At 50.4% G+C, this 24215-nt stretch overlaps 1 protein-coding gene across 6 annotated transcripts in view; it reads left to right on the top strand.

The window, feature by feature from the left end:
* Positions 1–23910, top strand: part of LOC122386106 (sodium channel protein para-like) — an 80680-nt gene extending 56770 nt beyond the window's left edge. For 2 of the 6 annotated variants that reach the window (XM_043374954.1, XM_043374956.1), the window contains exons 14-32: positions 2762–2867; positions 4801–4875; positions 5093–5352; positions 5670–5843; positions 6083–6245; positions 6423–6610; positions 7258–7465; positions 7702–7797; positions 9306–9423; positions 9603–9715; positions 10115–10368; positions 10519–10692; positions 11040–11162; positions 11535–11657; positions 11951–12154; positions 12446–12583; positions 15595–15702; positions 21501–21771; positions 22111–23910. In XM_043374954.1, the coding sequence (XP_043230889.1) occupies positions 2762–2867; positions 4801–4875; positions 5093–5352; positions 5670–5843; positions 6083–6245; positions 6423–6610; positions 7258–7465; positions 7702–7797; positions 9306–9423; positions 9603–9715; positions 10115–10368; positions 10519–10692; positions 11040–11162; positions 11535–11657; positions 11951–12154; positions 12446–12583; positions 15595–15702; positions 21501–21771; positions 22111–23159 (3945 nt within the window). In that variant the 3' untranslated portion in view covers positions 23160–23910. Of the gene's footprint in view, positions 1–2761; positions 2868–4800; positions 4876–5092; positions 5353–5669; positions 5844–6082; positions 6246–6422; positions 6611–7257; positions 7466–7701; positions 7798–9305; positions 9424–9602; positions 9716–10114; positions 10369–10518; positions 10693–11039; positions 11163–11534; positions 11658–11950; positions 12155–12445; positions 12584–15594; positions 15703–15930; positions 16039–21500; positions 21772–22110 lie in introns of all 6 variants that reach the window. The other 4 variants (XM_043374960.1, XM_043374959.1, XM_043374955.1 and 1 more) reach the window with 4 other exon arrangements.
* The last annotated feature ends 305 nt before the right edge of the window (positions 23911–24215 follow it).

The following is a 24215-nucleotide window of genomic DNA, read 5'->3' as shown; positions in this document are numbered from 1 at the left end:
GCCTCCTTCTCCAAGGTGCGCGCCGGCAGCGGGGCCATCGGCGCCGCCGCCCACGGTAGCGATGAGGTGATAGACAACATTATCCGAGAGGTGTTCGGCCATGAGCTGCAGTTTCAGTATGCCGATGCCGAGCCGGCGCGGGTGAGTATGGCTGCGGCAGCCGGCCGCGCCGCCGCCGGCCGCGCCCACCTGCCGACCTACACCTGTGTGCAGTGCCGCACCCGCCCGCTTGGCGGCCGCACCGACCGACCGCCGGCTTGTTGGCCGCTTCGCCTGGCCTCTGCAGGGCGCTGTGTGTGCCCCCACACGACATACTCATGCGCCGCCTCTGTCTAGCTCCCCTCTCCGCCTCTCTCTGCCGTCCTGACGCCGCGCCGGGTGAGGCGGTGGCCGAGCGGTGACGGGAGCCCTCTGCCGCAGACCTCTGACCCGGGCCCGCTGCGGCCGCCGGCGCCGCCGCCGCCCCGCCGCAGTCGCTTGGCAGCAGTAAGTACGGCGCACGCTATCGACCGAGGCAGTGCCGCCCGAGCACCAGTGTCCGCCGGCGCAGTGTGAGGCTGCAGCGGCCCGCCTCTCTGTGGCCCGTGTACCTGTGGCCGCGCCCAGCTGACCTGAGAAAGCAGACCGGTCTGATCGAGCCCGTCCAGCTGACCTCAGACCTGTACCCGGTCCGATCGAGCCCGCCCAGCTCCGTGGCGGCGGCCACCTCGGGCTGCGGCTGATCGGCGTCATCGGACCGTGCCCGAAATAGCACCGCCGCTGGACCGGCGGCGGTAGGCCATCGACCGGCCACCGCCGACCGGCCCACCCCTGCCCCGGGCACCCAAACACCCCTCCATCGGCCGACCGACCCGAGCCCCCGGACACCCAAACGGAAGCACCCCTCCATCGGCCAGCCTCTCCCCCGCGGGCACCCAAACAGCAACACCCTCTCCTGGCCGGCCTCTGCCCCCGGGCTCCCAAACACCCCTTCACGGCAGTCTCCCGCCCCAGGCACCCAAACAGAAGCGCCCCTCCTCGGTCGGCATTTTGCCCCAAGGCACCCAAGCATCCCTGATCCCTCCCCGGCCGACAGGCTAGCTCAACTCAGTATTGTCTAAAAATGGACCGCAACGCATCACTGCCCACTGGCACATCGGTGCTCAACTCAGCTCAGCTGAGACGAAAATCGTCTATCGCCTTACTTATGCTCTATCCGTACATATTTGAATGACTTCGGTTTTCAAAACAGCACTCTGGCAACCAGCTTAAGACACTTCGAAGACAATGGGGTTATGAAACGTTCGCCAACCCAACTCCCAAAGCTATGAAATTATAAAGCTAATATCGTTGGCATACATTCCGGGCGCCGTTTGAAAGGGCTGGTCAGAAAGCCGTTGAGCACTCACATGGTCGACTTACGCCGTTCCAACACACCCATAGCATTGCTGGGAGTGACCAATCATCGGCAGAAGCAGTCACGATTTCGCTTTGCTATCCGCCTACCGCGCTTGTCCACCGTTCCACCCTCAGGAGTCGCTTATCCGAAGGATTGTTTACCTACGTGCATTATGGTCACAGACTGGCTAACTTATGTTTTGCTCGTCGCGTGTGTTGGGAGCACGACCCGTAGCCCTTTGCTTACAGCTCCGGTCGATCTCACTTTACTTGGCTTAGCTTTCAGCGGAAAGCTTTTGGCGCTTGCATGATGGATACTGTGCTTTTCAGCTTTTTTATATTCATCTAGAGTGATGCCGCATGCTATTATAATAGACGCATGCTATGTAATTATGGACGCATGCATCCCGGTCGCTGTCAGAGGCGAGAGATAGTGGATAGTTTTGTTCTGTTATATCTGAGAATAAATTTTAAACTTATGTCATCCCCAGTCGATCGTAGCGACTGGGGATATTGGGATTTGAAAAGCACTTTATGAATATCGTTGATCTTTTTGTATGTGGCTGGCATGATTTCAATTTTCAACCATTTGGTCATTAGATGTAGTCTTAGAATAGTTTTGTAAAGTTGCTTTACCCTGGTTTAAATCATTTCAAAGCACGAATCAGTAGCAGCAGTCGGCGCTCTAAATTTCGTAAAAAAGCAAAAGAAATCAATTTAGCTGGCTGGGAAACGAGGATGCGGGAACTAGGAAGGCGCTTTTTACTACGCTATTTTGGACAACTCGACATGAAGATTGAAGATTCCTACATGCAATATGCAATCAGCTTTCACCATAGCGTGGAACGCTTTTGTTTGATGTCTGGCATGAGGAGGCGTTTCGAATGCTTTATGTGTAATATTTCCTGTTGTTAGTGTGACCATCGGTATGCAATTATTCTAATTGAACTAGAGTAAGTTTGCTTCGAAAATGATATCACAACTTTTGCATGTAGCATACCTATTTAGTTTTGCCTTTTGAAGTAGTTGGATATCAAACATCTTCATTCTACGCGATGTGTAGCAGGGTCAATTCGAATACGCGAATAATCGCAGATCTTGTCTAAAATGATGCACATGTAAATAACGTTAAGCATGCATAAGTCGCCCTTGTGTTCACCGATTCATTAAAAGTTTTCCGACTTCGATCATGTGTTTCATAAATAAGGAATGTCTATTCAACTCAGCGCTCATAATAATACTCGGTTCCTTTCATCTTACTGAACGACTGACTTTGACTGACGTGCTGCGTGGTTTGGTAGTTGTAGCTGCTGGCGTTTGCTCCCTCTCGAGATCCGTGGATAGACGGATGAACTGACGGACTCCCCGTCCTCCCCGTCCGCAGGACACACCTGCCACGGACCTGCAGGCGAGGACGCGGCCCGTTGAGAACCCCAACCCGTTCGTGGAGCCGGTGCAGACGCAGCCGACCGACTCCGTCGATATGAAAGGTGGGTGCAGGCCTCCATCGCTCGGGATCGACGCCGTACTTCAACTTATTCGGCCCAGCCGGCCGAACCCGTTTCTACATATACGACAGGCAGGGGGGGCCGAGCAAATCTCGAAATCCGATTTCATTTGCCTTATGTTATTACGGAGCGAGCGAAGCGAGCGTAGTCTTTCCTTAGATTAACGGAAATTTCTGAGTATGAGCGGCCGGCCGGCCGGCCGTGGTCACGCTTTTGCGAGGCTTATATCTCAGCAACCACTTGACCGATTTACATGCGGTAATTTTTGTAGGGTAGCTTCATTCCTTCTACCAAGTATTGGACTATTCCCGATGCATGCGGGTGACCCCTTATGCACGTGCCACGTGCAAAACGAAGAGGTGTCACTTTTGTAATTGTTGCAATATCTCGGTAACTACTTGGCCGATTGCGCTGAAAGTTGGCATGTAGGTAGGCACCCACTAGGCAATGCATATCCATGTGCCAGAGTTGGGGTGCTGCTGCACGTGCGCACGTGCAGGGGTCGATTCCAGATCTCGAGAACGGCTGGACCGATGGCGCTCAAATTTGGTACATGGTTAGGGACCGGTTAGTAGGGAGCCGTGCAAAAGTCAGTTGGGACCCATTTTGCACGTGCGCACGTGCAGGGTGCCGCTTCCAGATCTCGAGAACGGCTGGGCCGATTGTGCTCAAATTTGGCACATCGCTAGAGACCGGTTAGTAGGGTGCCGTGCACAACTCAGTTGGAGGTACCCCCTCGCAATTTCGCACGTGCAAGGCTCACCCTCTCGCTCGCTCCGTTAGTCGCCCCAAAAGGCGTTATACTGGTCCTGTACGTATCCGTTTCGGGTCCGTATCAAAGCGTCCAAAACCGCAGCACCCAAAGTACGCAACATCCAAAACCGCAGCGTGCAAAGTACGCAACGTCCAAAATACGTGCAAAATCGGGTTTATAGGGGGCATTCACAAAGTCCAAAACGGAAACATCCAAAACCGCAACGTCCAAAAACGCATCATCCAAAAAACGCAACATCCAAGGACGCAACATCCAAAGTACGTAACCTCCAAAACCACAACGTCCAAGACCACGACATCCAAGGCACGCAACATCCAAAACCAACCTAACCTAACCTAACCTAACCTAACCTACTGATTTTTGCCTATCCTTAACCCAACCTAACCTAACCTATCCTAACCTTAGCTAACCTACTGATTTTTGCCTATCCCTAACCTAACCTAACCTAACCTAACCTAACCTACTGATTTTTGCCTACCGAGGATAAGGAAACCCAACCTAACCTAACCTAACCTAACCTAACCTACTGATTTATGCCTACCGGGAATAAGGAAACCTAACCTAACCTAACCTAGCCTAACCTAACCTAACCTAACGGTTTTGGATGTTGCGTACTTTGGATGTTGCGTACTTTGGATGTTGCGTACTTTGGATGATGCGTCCTTGGATGTTGCGTTTTTGGATGATACGTTTTGGATGTTGCGGTTTTGGATGTTTCGGTTTTGGACGTTGTGAATGCTCCCTATATACCCGATTTTGGACGTATTTTGGACGTTGCGTACTTTGGACGCTGCGGTTTTGGATGTTGCGTACCTTGGATGCTGCGGTTTTGGACGCTTTGATGGTCCCCCAACCGTTTCATTATTGCCTGTGATAAACAAATTACAGAATATTGCTGTTAATGTTGGTATCGCTTAACCGCGTTTAATCTTTTTCTAACTTCTAATTTTCATGTGAGACCAGCCACTGATTTATTGAAGAATCTTTGCTAAATCTGTGTCAGGTCTAGTTGAAGAGATTCTTTTTATGTGTCCACTTTCCGTAGCAACTCATTGCCATTTGTTGCTGGCACATAGTATCGTTTAGTCTCCTGTTTTTCCTTTTTCAGAAAGTGACTTCGCTATTTTGCTCTGATTTCAGATTTGATGGTGCTCAACAACATCATAGAGCAGGCCTCCCAAGCGAGGGGCCGCCGGCCCAGCCGACAAGTCTGTGGTACGCACACCTAGGACGTTCGCAACAATGGTGCTCTGTGCAGCTGCATAAGGCAGCTCGTGAGCGCGTCGCTTTCTTCATCTCATAATTGTTTTACATACATGTGTAGAACTTTAGCCATAACAGACACTTAGTGCCAAAGAGCATCGGTAGCCGATAAGCTGGCCGATTTTCAGAGCTCCGACTTTCCCCGTCCGTCTTTATCGCCGTGTTCCAGATCTGGAAGATGACGAGGAGGAGGACATCACATTCAAGGACAGGTGCAAGATGTTCACCACCAAGTTCATCGACATCTTCTGCGTGTGGGACTGCTGCTGGGCCTGGGTGAAGCTGCAGGAACTCATTGGCCTGGTGGTGTTCGACGCCTTCGTCGAGCTGTTCATCACGCTCTGCATCGTCGTGAACACGCTGTTCATGGCGTTGGACCAGTACAACATGTCCGACTCCCTGAGCAACTTCCTCTCGCGAGGCAACTACGTGAGTGGCCGCGGCCTCCGCGCGCAATCAGTGGTGTAATCGCCCCATTGTTTGGGTGAGGGGCCGATGGGCGAGAGTAGCTCATAACTGGCCACAAAGTATACTATATTTATAGGACATATTACGAAATACATTTAATATAACAAGAACAACCCTGCAAGCCAGTGACATGCAATTTCCATTTGTCGATCGTGGATAATTGGAATGTATGCGAAATTATTCACCTCAAATTGAAATATAGTAACAAAGATAGCGTAGCGCTCACCAAACGCTACAGAGCAAACTTCAGCTAAAACCCACGGTCGGTGCCCTTTCAGTTTTTCACGGCCACATTCACCATCGAGGCGACAATGAAGCTGGTGGCCATGAGTCCCAAGTACTACTTCAAGGAGGGCTGGAACGTGTTCGACTTCATCATCGTGTTCCTGTCGCTGGTCGAGCTCGGCCTCTCGGGCATCAAGGGCCTGTCGGTGCTGCGCTCCTTCCGTCTGGTAAGCGGCGAACAGATGATGGACACTGACAGATGATAGGTGGGAAACGTCAACCTTGTGCAACAGAGAGTCGGGTCGGTGATTGTATTCAACTCCTGCTGCTTTATGCCTGGTAGTTGATTAGTACCGATGCAGCTGATTGAATTCCTTAAATAACCGATTGAATACCGATGCGCAACGTGTGCCTCATTGCATCGTCTATGATACGGTGATTTGAGGGTGCTTTGTCTCTCCTCCAGTTGCGAGTGTTCAAGCTGGCCAAGTCGTGGCCCACGCTGAACCTGCTCATCTCCATCATGGGCCAGACGGTGGGCGCCATCGGAAACTTGACCATCGTGCTCTGCATCATCGTCTTCATCTTTGCCGTCATGGGCATGCAGCTGTTCGGCAAAAACTACGTAGGTCAGTAAAAGACCAACGTGACGCACATGCTATCAAGTTTCAGTGTATGAACTCATTTTTAGAGCGTAGGTATATAAAGCACACCAGTTTGCGCGCGCCATAAAAAATAAGGTATTTGCCTTTGCACGGCATTTAATGAATTAGTTCTGATACACTAACCCCTTCCATCATTTGCAGAGAACAAACACCTGTTTCCGAGCGGCGAGGTACCGCGGTGGAACTTCACCGACTTCATGCACAGCATAATGATCGTGTTCAGAGTGTTGTGCGGCGAGTGGATCGAGTCCATGTGGGACTGCCTCAAAGTCAGCGGCTCGCTCTGCGTGCCGTTCTTCCTGGCCACGGTCGTTATAGCCAACTTGGTGGTAAGTAGCCGGCCGACACTAGGTGAGTGAAGACCGACACTAGGGCACTGAAGGGCGTAAGATTGGTAATTACACTGCCGGCGGTGAACTCAAGAAAGAGCTGCTTTCAAAGTCGATAAACCACCATAAATATCATAATTTGCAGAACCTGTCAGCAATGGATGGTCAAGTCTACCTACACTTTAGACAACAAGCAAGCAAATCTGTTCCTGCCAAAAACATAAGTGGTTCCCGGCAGCTGTTTAGCTACTCGTAGTTAAGTTCCAATTGCTTAGTTAATCGCAGCTGCCAAGATATGACTATTGACTAAGCATTATAAAACATGGCCCACGTCACCTTTGAATGCGGGCTGGCGCGGTTTCGTTGCCCTCTTTTATGTTTGTCCTTTGCCTGCTGTGTGTGTGCCGTTCCACTGTGGCTTGTATCGGCCCAGTCCCGCAGCATCCCAATGTCCCATTGTCCCACCCGGCACGGTCCTGCAACGTCCCACTGTCCCACCCGGCCCAGTCCCGCAGTGTCCCACTGTCCCAAACTGTCCCACCCGGCGCTGTCCCACTGCCCCACCCACTCCGAACCCGCGGTGTCCCACCCGGCCCGCTCCCGCCGCTAGTCCAGCCCACCCACGCGGCTCTGTCGGCTGTCGCCAGGTACTCAGTCTCTTCTTAGCGCTGCTCCTGAGCAGTTTCGGCGCCTCCAACCTCTCAGCGGCTCCCACCAGCTCCAGCGACACCAACAAACTGGCAGAGGCCTTCGACCGCATCGGACGCTTCAAACGCTGGGTCAAAAACTCCATCCTGAACGGGCTCAAGGCGCTCCGGGCCAAGCTGACCAATCAGATCTCGGACCAGTCACGTGGTGAGTCGTGGGGCCAATCAGATCTCAGGCTTTTGTGACGGTAGCAGTGATTTCGATAGTTACCGTGGCTGTAAGTTGTAACTGTGTGGCAATATGGTATAGCCACGCTTTTGTGATGCTAATTGTGACTATGTGACGGCAGTTCTCAGGGTAATTGTGGCTGTATTACTGTAGCCGTAACCATAGCACTCTGAAGGACTGAAGGTAGCCGTGACCGTGTGTGCCGCCCGTTTCAGACGCGCGAGCTCACGGCGACGGTGAGGAGAGCGGTGCCGCTGGTAAGACCCTGGTCGAAATGGCGCCTGGAAGAGAGCTCGGCAACGGTAAGTTAGGTCAGTGTCCGCTGCAGCCGAGCCCGCCCCCGCGCCGCCTTCTTCGTGTGTGCGCGCGCTTGGCTGACGGGTGCCGGGGGCGGCGGCGGCGGTGGCGCACTGGCTGGTGGGCGGAGCTTCGCCGCTGCTGGTCCCGCCCCCGTCCCGCCCCCGTTCCGCCCCGTCTTCACCTGCCCCGCCCGCCCCTGCCCCGCCTCCCGTCCGGCCCGTCCGGGCCCTCCATGGCGACTCAAAGTCATGCTGGAAATCATTGAGACGAAGTGTAATGTCGGTCTGAAGCGATCGACATGGCACGGCATTGCGATGCAATGGCGCCATTGGAAAAGGAACTTTGGATGAATCTGGTTTGACTTCGGCAGTTTTCCTTTGCATTTTTCACTATTGTCTCCGGTGCAGATATTGTAATTTTGAATATCGTTTCTTTGTGTTTCATCAAATTCCCAGTCTCTCATTCTAGCCTCAGCAGCATGGGCTATTAAAACGGCTTGAACATAGAGCACGCTAGAAACGAACTGACGTCGGACAAGGAATGAAGGTGCATGAGGCCGAAGGTTTGCTTCAAACTTGTTGAAACTAAGTCATTTTTAGCACTGCATGCATATAACTAAGGGCAACAGTTATCTTCAAAAAGTCTTTTTTAAGACATCTATCTTCCCCTCACGTCCGTGCCCAGATTATTGCAACGTCTTGCCTATAACCAATTTAAATGAAGTTCCCTGTCGCAGTAAATTCACAAGGTCCCCATACCTTAGATAGCGTGAGTAAGCATGTTCAATAAAAAAGGCTTTGGCTGCAGACATGCCTGTTGTCACAATTGACAATTGCATTTAATGTCCACTCGTTCAACTTGATATAAGTGCAGTGTGAACAATTAAAAGATCAAGGTCATTAATATCAACATCTTAACACGTTAAACAATTCTACATTGCTATACCTAAAGTGACTAAGTTCAGTTACCATTTTGAAAATAAAATAAAGTACCAAACGGAGAGTCACACAATGCATTGCGTTTTGCATAATATATCGCCTTTTAATGGTAGTTATGCTTCGTAGCTTATTTCTTCTTCTATACTTTTATGTACAATTGTGAAACTCCGCGCACACAATCTCGTTCGCTGCCGAAATTCCTACTTACATTATGATAGCAATTTTGTTTTTTTTACCAACCTGTCACTTTGATCTTTTGTATAAGAAATACCTACTGTCACTATGACATAACGTTACGTGGTAGGTAGCTGAGTCATTGACTAGATACCCCATTCATGATGTTTAGAAAGACATCGCTCATTCTTTAATGGGGACGCTAAGATTGGTGTTTTCACTCTGATGTACAGTTTCCCTTCTCCGTCAACCTGTAGCATACAACAGACATACCTATTATCTGTTGTTACTAGACTTCTCATGCAGTCATAAGCAACCATTATTAGCATTCAGATTTCAGCTGAGACCCTTCAACTCGCGACTGTAGACGCTGATCTCTGACACAAGTGTCCCCACTGGTGCCGCAGACGGGAAGGCGATGGCTCTGACGGGCTCGCCGACCGACAAGAGTCACGCCATCGTCGCCAACTCGATCGTCATGCCGCCGACGGACGCCGTCATATTCAACGAGCCCGACTGTATCAGGTGCGGAGACAGTGCAGCGTACGACGATTTCATTGTGAGAGCAGCGGGCTCAGTACCCACACAGACAGGTTCTTTGAACGATTTACGTCTGTGCACCTTGATTTGTTTGAACTGAAGGCGGGTTGCGAGTGATGTCGTACCGCACACCTCTTACACTGCCGCTGACGGGCCTGTTGCAGCAACAAGTCTCTGGGCAGCCACAAGAACCGGCGACTGGAGGAGGGCAGCCACTACGGCAGCGGCTCCAGCATCGACTCGTTCGAGAAGCGCAACAGGGAGGACCTGGAGAGCGGTACGTGCGCGCTTTGCACATGGTTCCCACTCTCCCCTCAGCAGACCGGCCGACCGCCGCGTGGACATCGATCTATGTATATCTGGATGTGATCAGTGATGTGTGTGATCGATTGGAGAAAAAGGCACAACTGAAAAATATGTGGACTGGTTGATCACTTTATAAGTGACGATAGCGTGCACCATAGTCCTCATTTATGTGAGCATCTCAATGGGAATCAAGACAAAAGATAATCAGTTGATTGGAAATGCTGACCCGTCATTTCAAATAAACCGTGCCTTACTCTGGGTGTCCATTGTGCAGACCGGTTGACAATGTCTGACCTACTCAGGCAGTGTCTTGACCTGCGATGCGCTCTCAGGTGTGTGACCTCTGTCCTGACCCTCCGTGTGCCCTCAGGCGTGTACGGCGACGAGCTGGACGAGAACGGCCGGGTGATGGACACCACCTCTGACAACGTGCAGGCCAACGACGCGCCGGCCGACTGTTTCACCGAGGCGTTCTACGTGCGGTGTCCGTCGTGCCGCGGCAGCCCCAACTCGCCCTTCTGGCAGGGCTGGGCCACGCTGCGCCTCAAGACGTACCGGCTCATCGAGAACAAGTACTTCGAGACGGCCGTCATCGTCATGATCCTGCTCAGCAGCGGAGCGCTGGTCAGTGACATCGCAATGCTGGGACAAATTTGGTCGTGATGGAGGGTGCACGGTTGTTTGAAAACTGTATCCGGCCAGTTTGTAACGATATACCAAAGATGCAAATTAAAAATTTTGCTTCGTTAAAATAACTTTTTATTGGTCCTACAGGCGTTAGAAGACGTGCATCTGAAGGACAATCCCGTGCTACAAGACATCCTCTACTACATGGACCGCATCTTCACCGTCATCTTCTTCATCGAGATGTTGGTCAAGTGGCTGGCCTTCGGGTTCAAGAAGTACTTCACGAACGCTTGGTGCTGGCTGGACTTTCTCATTGTGATGGTAAGGAAGGCGCTGATTCGTTAGGTTTCTTAGTTTGGTTTTGAACACCGTAGTAGGTATTAAGTGCCGTCGAAGAAATAGTATGCTAAAGTGAAAGTAGATGAACGCAAGAAAAATCCTGTTGTTTTTATTTCTTCTTATCATAAGTTGCAACAGTTCTACTTCAACTAGCCTCTCAGCATCACGACTAACGTTTTGTCCCATCGGGCCATTTTTCGATGGACCACCTTAGTCCCGTGTCTCCATGGCAAATAATTTTCACCCACCGGGCCACATACCACCGACTCGCGCTTGAACCATGCACTCTCCCCTCGATGTCTGACGGTGGCTGTTGCCGCGGCCGACAGGTGTCGCTCATCAACCTGGTGGCCACACTCGCCGGACAGGCTGGCCTGCAGGCCTTCAAGACCATGCGAACGCTCCGAGCGCTCCGGCCGCTGCGAGCCATGTCTCGGATGCAGGGCATGAAGGTCAGTAAAGGTTACAGGATGCTGGTAATGTCCAAAAGGTCATGATCATTCATGTCATGAGCGGTACCGAAAGTGGGTTTGACTGTATCTGCCGCCACGCAGAGATCATTGTGGTTGACGAGGAAAGGTTTGTGTTTTATCACCGATGTCCACAAGTAAATCGCTTTGCTTGACTCGGACACCGCGTTGTTGTGAAAGACGAGAGTTGAAGAAAGCTATCGATGATGATAAAGCTGATAACAAGTGAGCATTAACCTACCTGCTCCACTCCGCGGTGACGATGCCTGCACTGTTCTTTAAGTCTGAGTGTGTCACTGCAGCTGCGGCCACTGACCCGTACCGACTGCGGCGTGTGCTCTACTTCTTACACAGGTGGTGGTAAACGCGCTCATCCAGGCGATACCCAGCATCTTCAACGTGCTGCTCGTGTGTCTCATCTTCTGGCTCATCTTCGCCATCATGGGCGTGCAGCTGTTCAGCGGCCGCTACTTCGAGGTGAGACAGTCGCGATCGGGAGTCAGCTGACTGCTGAGTGAGCTTTGAAGTCATCGGCATGTCAACTCTTGATGACGTCACTAGGCAGCCACTCAGCGCGCTAATTTGTGTGGCATTGGAATCGCTGCATTACTTATGTCTGAAACTTTGTGTGTGACATCAGGCTGGATACCTGCTCCAATGACAGTAATCTGGCCATCAGATGCAAAGAGAGGTATGTGTATCGTCACATACCTCTCACAAATAACTGATGCTTGACAGTATCGTCATTCCTCCCTATTCTCCGGCTCCAGTGTCAGGATGACGAGGGTAACCGCTACCCGATCGAGATCGTCAACAACGAGACCGACTGCGACAACAGCAAGTACCCGGACCGGCACTGGGTCAACTCCGAAATGAACTTTGACCATGTCGGCTACGCCTACCTGTCACTCTTCCAAGTGGCCACTTTCAAGGGCTGGATACAGATTATGTCGGACGCTACCGACGCCCGCGCGGTGGGTGAACGGGGCACCGGCGGTGGGGGAGGGGGAGGCTGCCCGGTGGGGGACCGGGGGTTGGAGGCTGCCACCCTGCTCCCCATTTCAACCGCGTGGCCTTCAATGATTTGGCAGCATAAAGTGATATCAGGATGGTTCTGCTTTGTGCTACATATACCGGTCATACTGCAATCAAACATTTTAATCGGCGAATCTGAGTACAGCTGACGTGATAGCTCTAAATTTCTCAAATAGCGTTGAAATATCCACGTTGCGCGTTTCTACATGAATTATATGATGTGTTCACAGCAACACGAGCAGCCGACCTACGAGAACAACGTGTACATGTACATCTACTTCGTCTTCTTCATCATCTTCGGAGCCTTCTTCACTCTCAATCTGTTCATCGGTGTCATCATTGACAACTTCAACGAGCAAAAGAAAAAGATAAGTATCAACTCCGTGTTGGAATGTAGTGTCATTGAGCATTATGATAGTATTCCTAATTTTAGCTTTTAAAATCTAAGAAATGTAATCTTCACATTCGATGCATTCATGACGATTGTACTGCACTCATCATACAGCAGGGATGTGGTACAAGAGCTGTCCTTTTAGAAGTTCCCAGTTCAGTGTGAAATTCGTGTCGTTTTGTGGCTACAGTACCGTGCTATCCATGGGGAGCTGGCGAATGTCGAGTCTCGTGATCACCCACGCCACCATAGACTGTCAGTGCCGTTGAGTGTGTGTCTGCCGAGCTGTGCGGGCTCGGCAGCTCAGCACGCGCTGCGCCGGCGACGGTGCGTGTGCTCGCAATAGCCGCACTCGCCGTCGCGCGCCGCCGGGCCGGCCGACCGGTCCCCGTGACCGGCCGGGCCCGCCCGTACGGGGTGCAGCCGGACCGCACTGGCGGCGCTAGATGTCATGTCCCACTGCCTGTATGTGTAGACGTCACCTGCGCTGTCAGGAGCACATCGTCCTGCCCCCGCCGTCCCCTCCCCGGACCCGTGGACTCAGACCAGTCCGACGGACTGGTGCTCGGTCTGTCCCGCGGACTGGGCCATACACTGAACGGAAGTTCGCTCCAGTCCTGATCCTGCCCCGCTATTTGATCATAAAAGGTGCTTATAAAAACAGGATTTGTCAGCGCTTAGGCGCAAACGAGCAATAGTTTCGCTTTAATGTTATCTCTTACCAATGGCTGTCCAACAAAGCAGCGATTTATGCTCTTCCTCCCAGTCCCCCTCCAGCCTATATGAGCATGTTGATAGCATTCCTTACAAGTGAAAGACCAAGTATATGCCGTAGACCACTACATAAATATGCAGTAGTCTGTGATTAAACAAAATACTATAAGCATTTTGTGTTACATTAGTTTTCTTTCCAGTGTATCATGAAAAGTGTTGGTTGAAAATATTAATGTGATAGCGTCTTTCAACCTAATTATTGTGTTATGGCTATTTTTAACCGTTACCTTTCCCCCGTACGGCAAGGATATTGATGAATATCGAGAATGAGTATACACACAAAATATTTGTCATGAATTTCTCAGCATGCCTTTTTTTCCTCTTACTCTTAGTGTAGCATGTTGCTGACACGTGACTAATTTTTGTCATGGTCAGGAAATATGAGCTAAAGAAGAAAATTAGCAAATGTTGACAAATGACCAATGACTTGAGTACTCCCTACGTTCAAGACGACGATAGCTTTCGACCGCTGCTGGAGCAGAACAGACCACGTTTTGGGCGGAAACGCAGATGACGCGATTGCAGCGTTTGTGACATTTTTCACCCATTCATTAGGATCATTTCTATTTTAATTTTACTGATTGTGAGACGAGTTTATAGACCAGACGTTAAACGTACCGGTGGGTCCCGGTGCTTTTTCGCCTCCCGACAGCTTCCTTTTTGTTATGGACGTTTGTGACCTTCTTTCTTTGACAGAAGACTGCTGTACTTAAGCCGCAAACATGCTGGAAGGCTCGAGTCTGAGCTGTGCCATCATTCCCACACCTCACCTTTTTTGCGGTGCGCACCTTCCCGGAAAATCGGCGTCCGGATGTTGATTCCAGTTCAGTCCCCCAAATGGCTATTTCTGTGAGTGGTGTCTAAAAATAAAAAAACTGTTTTTGTTTGATGCTTTTTACTGGCCAGTGGCCAGTATACCTACATGTTTGCGATATATGCTTAGTTTTACGATGTGAACCGTCTGTCTCACTTTTGTTTCCCTTTGAAAAGCATATTTCTATTTTATTTTTCACGTCATTTTTAGCGGAGCCTATAAAACGTCAAAATAAGCAAACCAACCTACATATTTGTAGTGACTACCACACTTTCATTTTAAGACATACCTACAAGAAAATAAGCAGCCACTGTTAAAATCCCGGATAAGCTCTAACTTGGCATTTGATGACAAACCACTTATGAACCTCAATAGGAACAGGGAAATTACGGACAAGGTACCACCGTAACGTCTCCGCGGCTGTTACAGAGCTGACAGGTTTCGGTCCGGTGGGCGCTATGTCCGCTGAGATTCACCCGCCCCTGCGTATCGGTCCCGCCCCGTCAGCCCCTCTCATCTCAAACGGCACTCTGTGGCATGCTGGTAGTGTTGCTATTGTTTCGGTCACGCTGGGGGCTCGGTCTCACTGCGCGCGTCGTGCCGCACCTGACGGCCTGCCGTGTGTTCTGCTGGCGTGCGCGTGTTTTCACAGTCACACCACTACTCTTGCACCTCCGCCGTCAACAGTGTCATCCCCGTCCCTCACTACCGATAGTTCTCCCCTCACCATCAGTCACCGTCGGCCATTCCGTCCTTCAGTCTGTCCTGGGCCGCATCAGATCACTGTCATCCGTCCCAGCCCACTACAATTTTTGCCCGGATGTCAGTCATTTCTCTTGGTCTGTTCGAAGGAAATCCAAGTGGCCTGAATGTATCAATCCTCAGAAATAATTCACCTGAGCAACTCTGCGATTGGTCTCCAAACATAAAAATGTGTTTTGAATTCCTGCTTCTCTCGTTAAAATTATCGTAAGCACGTACCTTCATAAAAGCCTCTCAGCCTCATCATCGACCCATTTTCAGTGGTTCCTTTTACCGGTCCTGAACATGGCCCCCGATGTCATGACCAGTTCCTGACGCCGAATCCTCACGAGCATGGTGAGCATGAGTTCCGATTTTCGTGTGTCGGATCACCTTACGATCCAGTTGGAGGCAGCTAGTTTCCGATCCGATCGCAGTTAGATGGCGTCCATGGTTGTCGCCTTTCGGAAGTGTCATGCTCACCACGGGCTTACACGATTAACATTTGGCGCATGCTTTTTGTGCGTAGTAGCCTCAACTCATCAGTGTTCCTAGCTAGAGTATATCACACTGGCTCGGTTATCATTTTAATCACAGCCATTTGTTCGTGCATGCATACGTGATGGATGGAAATGATAACCTGTTTTCTTGTTATTCACGCAGGAGGTTCTCTAGAAATGTTTATGACTGAAGACCAAAAGAAATACTACAATGCGATGAAAAAGATGGGCAGTAAGAAGCCTTTAAAGGCCATTCCGAAGCCTCAGGTAGAGTAGCGTGAGCCGAGCAGTTGCTCTGCTGGCTATCAGTGCTGCTAGGGCGAGGCGGGGCCGGCGCGGCGGCGGCGCCGGCGACCTCAGCCGCCGCTCCGCCGCCACCGCCGGCCGCGCCTCCCCTCAGCCGGGTGTGTGTATGTCTGTGTGTGTGTGTGTCTGTGAGGTCGTCTGTCGGTGTCTGTGTCGCCCGCCAGTGTACAGGAACTATATGCTGTTCACGCAGGCGGCTCCCTTGATATGTTCATGACGGAGGACCAAAAGAAATACTATAGCGCCATGAAGAAAATGGGCTCAAAGAAACCGTTGAAAGCGATCCCGCGTCCGAAGGTAACCGCGGAGGCAGCGACTGGCACATTACATACTTCTGCATCGTGAAAGTCGCCGCCCCTGCTAGGCACCAGCGGTATTTGATGGGCTGGCCGCGGCACTGGCTCTGTCGTCTCCTCTCTCTCTCTCTCTCTCTCTCTCTCTCTCTCTCTCTCTCTCTCTCTCTCTCTCTCTCTCTCTCTCTCTCTCTCTCTCTCTCTCTCTCTCTCTCTCTCTCTCTCTCTCTCTCTCTCTCTCTCTCTCTCTCTCTCTCTCTCTCCCTCTCTCTCTCTCTCTCTCTCTCTCTCTCTTTCTCTCTTTCTGTCTTCCTTTTTGTATATATCTATCTATTCCTCTTGATTCTTCTTTTTCCCTTTTCATCACTCCTTCCCATTTCTCCCTTTGTAGTTTTTATCGTTTCCTGGTACTATCGCTTCATCGTTCTTGCATCTTTTACCTTACACTTTTGCATATAGAAATCCTCTCGCTGTCTTTTGTCTCATATTCTTGTCTTTTTTCTTGCTCACTTTATATAATTTGTTGTTCATTCTTCGAAGAAATTGTAATGTAAATGTCACTGGATAACAGGGAACTCATTTTCCCGCTCTATATTCTTTCATTTCATTTCGTTTCCCCCAGCGGAACATCTAACCACCAAAGTGAAGATCTGCACCGCTATAGAGCTGGTGAAACGCACGGTATCGAGGCAGGCGCATTCAGTTCCCCTATTTATAACTCCTGTGCTGGTCTGACATCATCCATCCTGGCACCGCTCGGTTCACACGGCCACATGTCGTCAGCACTGGCATCCTTTCTATACTGGTCCCATCTTACCCTGAGCATTGTCATGTCCCACCTAATTCACTTTTCCTTTTATCCAGCCCACATCCTTTCCGCATCGATGATCGCCCAGCTCTCCTCGTATGCCCGTCCTTGTCACCTACCAACATTTATTATTACCTGTACCTATACTTCATACATCGGTCCTCATTTGTCCTCGTCTTTCACGAGCGCCTGTTCCACTCTGAGTATTGCAACTCCCGTCTACCTGCCTTCCTCTGCCATCCCTGTCCCAGACCCTCCCATCACTGGACCCCATCCTCGACCACGGCCCCATCCCCGTCCCGTCCTGTCCCAGCCCCTCCCTATCCCAGCCCTTTTCTGTCCCAGTCCCTCCATTCTACAATCACTGGACCCCATCCTCGACCATCGCCCTGTCCCCCCGTCCTGTCCAAGCGTCTCCCATCACTGGACCCCATTTCCCCACCTCGTCCTGTCCTGCAGTGCCGGGCCGGCCGCGCCTCTGTCTCGACTCTCTCAGTTCTCGGTACTCGTATTTAGGTGTGTGTCGGTAGTATCAGAGCGCTCGGACTCTGGTCGGCGCGGCCCTCGCTGCGGCCCCAGGCCACCGATCCACTGCATGGTAGCTGTGTTCGCTAGTTTGGCATCATTTCGGCGGCTGGCCGCCCTCCTCAGCCGGCGTCGGGAGCGGGCGCGCCGCTCTGGCGCTGCCCCGCTGCCCCGTGGAGACGTCGACCAGTCCTCTCAGACGACAGGGGCTCTCACACCGCACACGGAGGGATGGGCAGGCAGGCGCGGATCCCGGGGAAGTGAAAGGGAGCATATGGTTCTTGGTTATTTTGATATTATCTCTCGAGTGAGAAACTGTCAGTCCCCTATCCCTAAAAGGAGCAAGTCAGGTGTTTTCTTTTTAAAGAAAGGTATTGCTGCTTTTCTGATGCATGCGTAAATAAATGAACAATAGGGATAATGAGCCTATACCTGACAACTATTTCCCCTCAAGCTCATAAAGTATTGCTGGTAGGCTCATAGAGAACCATTTATCCCATTAACCCTATTAGTGGCAGGGGGGCTTGTTTTCATCCACCCCTCAGGTTTTTCGGAAATATCTCCGAAACCGCTTAAGCTACGATGCTGAAATTTTCTGACTTTTCTTACAACTTAATTGGGCACATTCCCTGAAAATTTCAAGTTCATAACTTCACCAGGGGCGGCTCCAGAGCACTGGGAATTGGGGGGTCCTATTCGTGAAGCGAGTCATTTGGGCGAAGATCACGATGCTGATGTATTATAACTGTATGCACCAGTTTTACGAACAGTGAATGAAAGGTATCAAGTGATAACATATACAAAGTTATTGTGCATCCTCTTTTGACACGTTTTTGCTATAATAGGCGGATCCAGGCGTCCAAAAAGGGGGGTTATGTTTTACCTCCCAACATAGGTGCCCTGACACCACCTATGCATGACCAATACAATTGTAGTCGTTCTCTCATAAGAAAATTGTAACATAACAAGACCATTACCACCCTTTTTAGAAACAGTACCAACAAAAACCTTATTTACTATACTTTTTGTGTACCCCCAATCTCAATGATCTGTATCCGCCTATGATTTTTGAAAATGCATATTTTTAGGATCCATGTGAATTCCTGGTTCATTCTCTATCGATCGGCAAAAGTTGCGTTAAAGGGACTATCGCACCTTCTAAAATGTTGTTAAAACCAGTTAAATTGTGCCCGACTTTATAGATTGGATGACCAGGAACACGGTTCTGGCATTTATTTTTCATTAAACATCTTAGGCTTCCCATATTCCAAACACAAACTTTCAAATATGTGACGTCACAGCCCAAAATTACCTCCTTCCCCAGGCCACATTACTGTCATAAAGCTGATTCTTTTTACTCTGTAGGCACCACAACAAAGTTCAGACCAAGTTTTAAGCGATTTTTCAACGAACAAACCCATTTAAATCAGAATGACTAAACGAGGTGACGTCACACTAACGGTCGCTCCATGTTGAAGATAGGGCCTTGTACATACAAGGCCCATTTTCAAATGAAGGGAACGAATTTCTTCAACACCAAGAGGCCGCGGGGGTTGCAACCTAGATAGATAGTGGTTTCTGAACCTCGCCGCAAACTTGGCTATCTCAACTCAAACCCCATGTTAAAGGTGGGATAGTCCCTTTAAGATTGGTTCAGAAACCTGGCCGTGATAAACAGTATCTGTTTTCTGTATCTGTAATCTGTATCTGTAATCTGTAAAATGTATCTGCAATTTGCCCGTTTTTACCCCCCTCTACCCCCCTATTGACATTTTTTTTAATTTTTATTTTTTTTTATAAATGTAGATCACGTTGAGCGAAATCGAATGCCGTTTGAATTTTGAAAATCGGCCCGTTAGATCTCGAGATATCGGGGGGGGGGGGTCGTAAACAGCCCCCCCTGCCACTAATAGGGGTAGCCAGGAGCCTGCCACTAATAGGGTTAACTTTCCTCGGCAATAGGTATCGATTTATGTATGCTGAGGTTTGGAAATTAATTTCGCATAAGGGAAATCGCAGAAGCTTCGTGGGCTCAAAGACGTTAATGCTCGAGCTTAATTGGCGGTACTTAATTGATAATTGAAAGACTTATCTCGGAATCCACACATGCCATACGAGTAATATTCAGTAATGAAATTTATGGTAGTTAGTAACGAGCCTTACCAGGCCATCATAGAACGCCGCCCAAGAAGGTGATATGAAGCAACTACCAATGCATTACGCAAAATACGATGTTTTTTTCATTTTGGTCTCACAAGTATTTGGTGAAGAGGAATATTGCATAATAAAACTAAGCTCACCTCTAACAACGAATACCTTAATAACATATTTTTCCAAACGTTATCAGTTGCTCCCTCATGGCGCTATGCATATGCTGTCCAGAGTGTGGTGCCAGAAAACAAAAAAAAACTGTCCCGTATTTTATTGCGGTCAGTGCTCGGGCGATAGCGCCAAGTCAAACCGGGACTGCAATGGCTTCAGTCGGGAGGTACCATGGGAAGGGTGGGGGGAGGCTTATCTAATTCCCTTCGTTGAAGGCCTGCTCGATTTTTATGTACACGTAGTTCCAGTGTTTTGGACCCTTTACACCGTATACTTACATTATTCTCCAGTACGCTAATGTTTGCGAAGATCCTGATCAACGAATCTCATTTGACGAGGGCTGACATTCAGCCTTATAAGAGTACCGTAACTTTGGTGGCCATTTTGTCACTTTGCCGGGCCGACCGTGGCTCATTCGTTGATCGGATCGCGCACCCTACCCTGTAGTCACTCGGTTACATTTGTCTCGGAGAGAGTAGCAGTGCATGCCAGCTGTTCATCGGTCACCCTCCCGCAGTCGGTATCTGTAGAGTCCAGGGTGTTCGGTCACGGTGTGTCTCCCCTGTATGAGTGTGCGCGCGTTCATGTTAGCCGTTTTCACGACGGCCATCTGGCACACATTCAGTGCAGATTAGGTGCAGATTTGGTGCAGATTTGGTCAAATTAGGCTCACTGTTCTTAAAAGTTGTTAGTTTAGGCTGCACAGATGCTTATAGTTAGACCACATTTTTCAAATTACGAAACATTTTTTTTTTCAATTAAAACCGTGATAAAAATTCATGATATGAAGATGTTTGTAGTGAAAGAGATTTGGTGCTGATTTAGTCAAATTATGTGCATAGCCAGATAGCCCGTCGTGAAAACGGCTATTGACAATCATGATGACTTTAATTTGTCATGTTTTGTAAAATCCTTGCCGTCTGTATGTAATCATTATGCATTAAAGGCAATAATTGCTTTTGTATTCATTGTTGCTTTTGTTTAATGGTAAAGATAAAATTTGTAATAATATGATATAAATAGTTATTGCTTGGCTTAGTTCGTCAAATATGTGATTAGGCATAATTTGATTAGTAATGTGCGCATGTCGATGATTCGCTGCCCTACAACAATAACACCCATTGCACCGCAATTCGCTACCTAACTGAATAGCCACAGATCACACAGACCTATTTTTAGCATAATCTGCGACACGCTGGTGTAAGGTACATAATGGGTGTCCCTAAGCTTCACTCTTTTTACCTTTTCTCCAAAATCGGTAGCACTGTTTTCTGAATTTGCATCCCAACCTAGCCTGATACAAACGACAGTGATGTAGAAAATTGCACTTGTAGTTCGTTGGTACTAATATTGTGCTCATGACATAATCAGATATCATCATGCCAAGTCAAACGCCTAAAATTACCAAAAACAAAAATATGACTAACTTGTAAATTCTATAGAACGCAGACTACTTTACGTTCGCAAACTAACGAATTGGCCTTTGTCTCACTCACTCTGCAGTCTGCAGTAGGTACCCCTCTCCTGCAAAGCAAGTGACATTACCCTGGCAGCTTGAGGGGGTAAAACATACTCACTCTTGGAACTTGATTTTGTTTTCATTTTAATTGCCTTATGAAAACACTAGATAACACAACATAGAAGTTCTACCCCACAATTCACAATCACCCTCACAAACACCATTACACGTGCCCCCTGAACAGTGAACACTGCAACGGATACGTCACACGGTGCTCCCCATCTCCCGCCCCGACCTGCCCGCGCACTGTGTCTGCCGGCACACCGCTGATCTGCGCCGCCACCGTTTTCAGTTCAAGCCGCAGGCCATACTCTACGACATCTGCTCCAACCGCAAGTTCGACATGGCCATCATGGGCTTCATCGGGCTGAACATGGCCACCATGATGTTGGACGAGTACAACATGTCGCCGCAGCGGGAGCTCATCCTGGACTACGTCAACCAGGTCTTCATCGTCATCTTCACGGCCGAGTGTGTGGTCAAGGTGCTGGCCTTCCGCTGGCACTACTTCAAGGAGCCGTGGAACCTGTTCGACTTCATCGTCGTCACGCTCTCCATCTTAGGTGAGTCGTAGGTAGTCGTAACTACGCTCTCCATCCTAGGCGGCGTGGTGGAGGTGCGGTCAGGTGACTTCCAGCAATCCGTACACAGCTAGACGTTTTATGAAGCAAATGTCGATATATCCTCTACATGAAACACTCCATTAGCGTAAATAAAGCAGTGCTTGTTTATCGATCATTTTATGCCTATAACGTTTCCTTATAGCGTTTAATTCCATTGATTGCTTGGCTGTAACGTTTCCTGAGCAAAGTCCATTGACGATGCATCGAAATCACGGCTAAAGATGAGACTAATATAAACGTATCGCAGTCCTTTGGTAACTGTTTACTCCTTCCTTGCAGGTATCGTCTTGAAGGACATTTTCACAAAGCTGTTTAACGTGTCGCCGACACTGCTTCGAGTGGTGAGGGTGGCCAAAGTGACGCGAGTGCTGCGACTGATTAAGAGCGCCAAGGGTATCCGGACTCTGCTGTTCGCCTTCGCCATGTCGGCGCCAGCGCTGTTCAACATCATCCTGCTCCTCTTCTTGGTGATATTCATCTTCGCCATCTTTGGCATGAGTTTCTTCATGAACGTCAAAGTGCCGATGGGCGGCCTGGACGACACGTTTAACTTCCAGACGTTCGCCAAGTCGTTCATCCTCCTGTTCCAAATGATGACGTCCGCCGGCTGGGCAGAGGTGCTCAGCGGCATCATCAACGTCAAAGACTGTCAGGAGCCAGACGAGGACACAGGCAACCCAGGCGACTGCGGCAGCCCCACAATTGGCATCGCCTACCTGCTCGCGTACCTCGTCATCTCTTTCCTCATCGTGATCAACATGTACATTGCTGTGATCCTCGAGAACTACTCGCAGGCCAGCGAGGACGTGCAGGAGGGCCTCACCGGCGACGACTACGACATGTACTACGAGATCTGGCAGCGGTTCGATCCCAAGGGCACCCAGTACATCGCCTACAACCAGCTCTCCGACTTCCTGGACGCCCTGGAGCAGCCGCTGCAGATCCACAAGCCCAACAAGTACAAAATCATCACGATGGACATACCCATCTGTCAGGGTGACAAGGTGTACTGTGTCGACATCCTGGACGCGCTCACCAAGGACTTTTTCGCTCGCAAGGGCAACCCTGTGACGGAGACGGCCGAGTTGGGTGAGGTGACCGCTCAGACCGACCGGCCCGGCTACAAGCCCATCTCGTCCACGCTGTGGCGCAAGCGGGAGGAGTTTTGCGCCTCGCTGATCCAGAAGGCCTGGCGGAAGCACCGCGGCCGTGCCGAGCCGTCCCAGCACCAGCAGACGGCAGTGCTGGTGGACGTTTCCAAGAACGGCCACAAAGTGGTGTTGCACTCGCGGTCGCCCAGCGTGACGTCACGCTCGACGGACGTGTGACGCAGCTCGCCCGGGCGCGCCGCACCGCAGCACAGCCGCTTCACGTAGCAGCGGGCACCCGACATATAAAATGTATAATGCCGTATTTTTATATTGATTCAGCGATTGCTGTCAGGCTTTCGCCGCGCGCATATACGCGAGTATTTATAGAGGCTCAAGCTTATGGTTGTTGGGAAAAGGTGATTGGTTGTTTGGTTCGTTTCCGTGCGCTCGTGCCGCTCCCCTGCCGGCGGCGCCGGCTGGCCGTGCGGCTCGTGCTCGCGCGCCACACGTCTCGTTTCTACTCTCACCTTCATGCCTTGAGGGTGCGGCTCGGCCTTCCCCCTGGCGGCGGGCTGGGCGGCCCCAGTCCTTCCCCGACGGGCGCCCAGGCCGCCGCCAGTGCCGCGCCGGCCTACCAGTATTAGGGCGGCTGGCCGCCGGCGCGCTCTGCTTGGCTCGCCGCAGCGCCGCATAGTTACGTAAGTCGGCGGAAAACGATACGCTCTGAGCCGGTGTGCGATACTGAGCTCTCTCTCTATCACTATCGCCCTTTCTATCTCGTTCTATCTATTCTGTCTCAGCCTCTTCGTCTGTCTGTCCCGCCGCCTCACTCAGTCCACTGAACACCCGTCCCACTAGTGTGCACACTCTCACTTATATTAATGTGCACTATGCAATAACGACACTGAGGGTGGGCTTCGGACACCACCATACGCACATCTACACCGACACATACACAAAAACATCAAATACTGGCAGGAATAGTGAATACTCGTACAGCCACGATCACAGATACACTGACAGCCAAGTGAACTCACACAAACAGACTCGCAACATTGCGCCAACACACATACATTACATACACGCGCACACCAAACACGCAGCCGCGCGCACGTGCCAGCACTCTTGTGAGGGCGGCAGGGATAGCTGTTCACCTGTTGCCTCGTGCCACGGTTGCACGTGGCACGTGCCCGTGCATCACACGTCCGAGCAGGGTGTGCACTGTGCGTCTGGTGTGTGTGGTTGGCTTCTGACCGGCGCGGCGCCCGGGTTTCGTGTGTCCCGCTCTGTGCG

This window comes from Amphibalanus amphitrite, unplaced genomic scaffold, assembly GCF_019059575.1.
Source record: "Amphibalanus amphitrite isolate SeventyFive unplaced genomic scaffold, NRLGWU_Aamphi_draft 000240F_arrow, whole genome shotgun sequence".
Lineage (NCBI taxonomy): Eukaryota > Metazoa > Arthropoda > Thecostraca > Balanomorpha > Balanidae > Amphibalanus > Amphibalanus amphitrite.
Note: the sequence above shows the minus strand (reverse complement) of the source record. Positions and strands in the feature narration are given on the sequence as shown.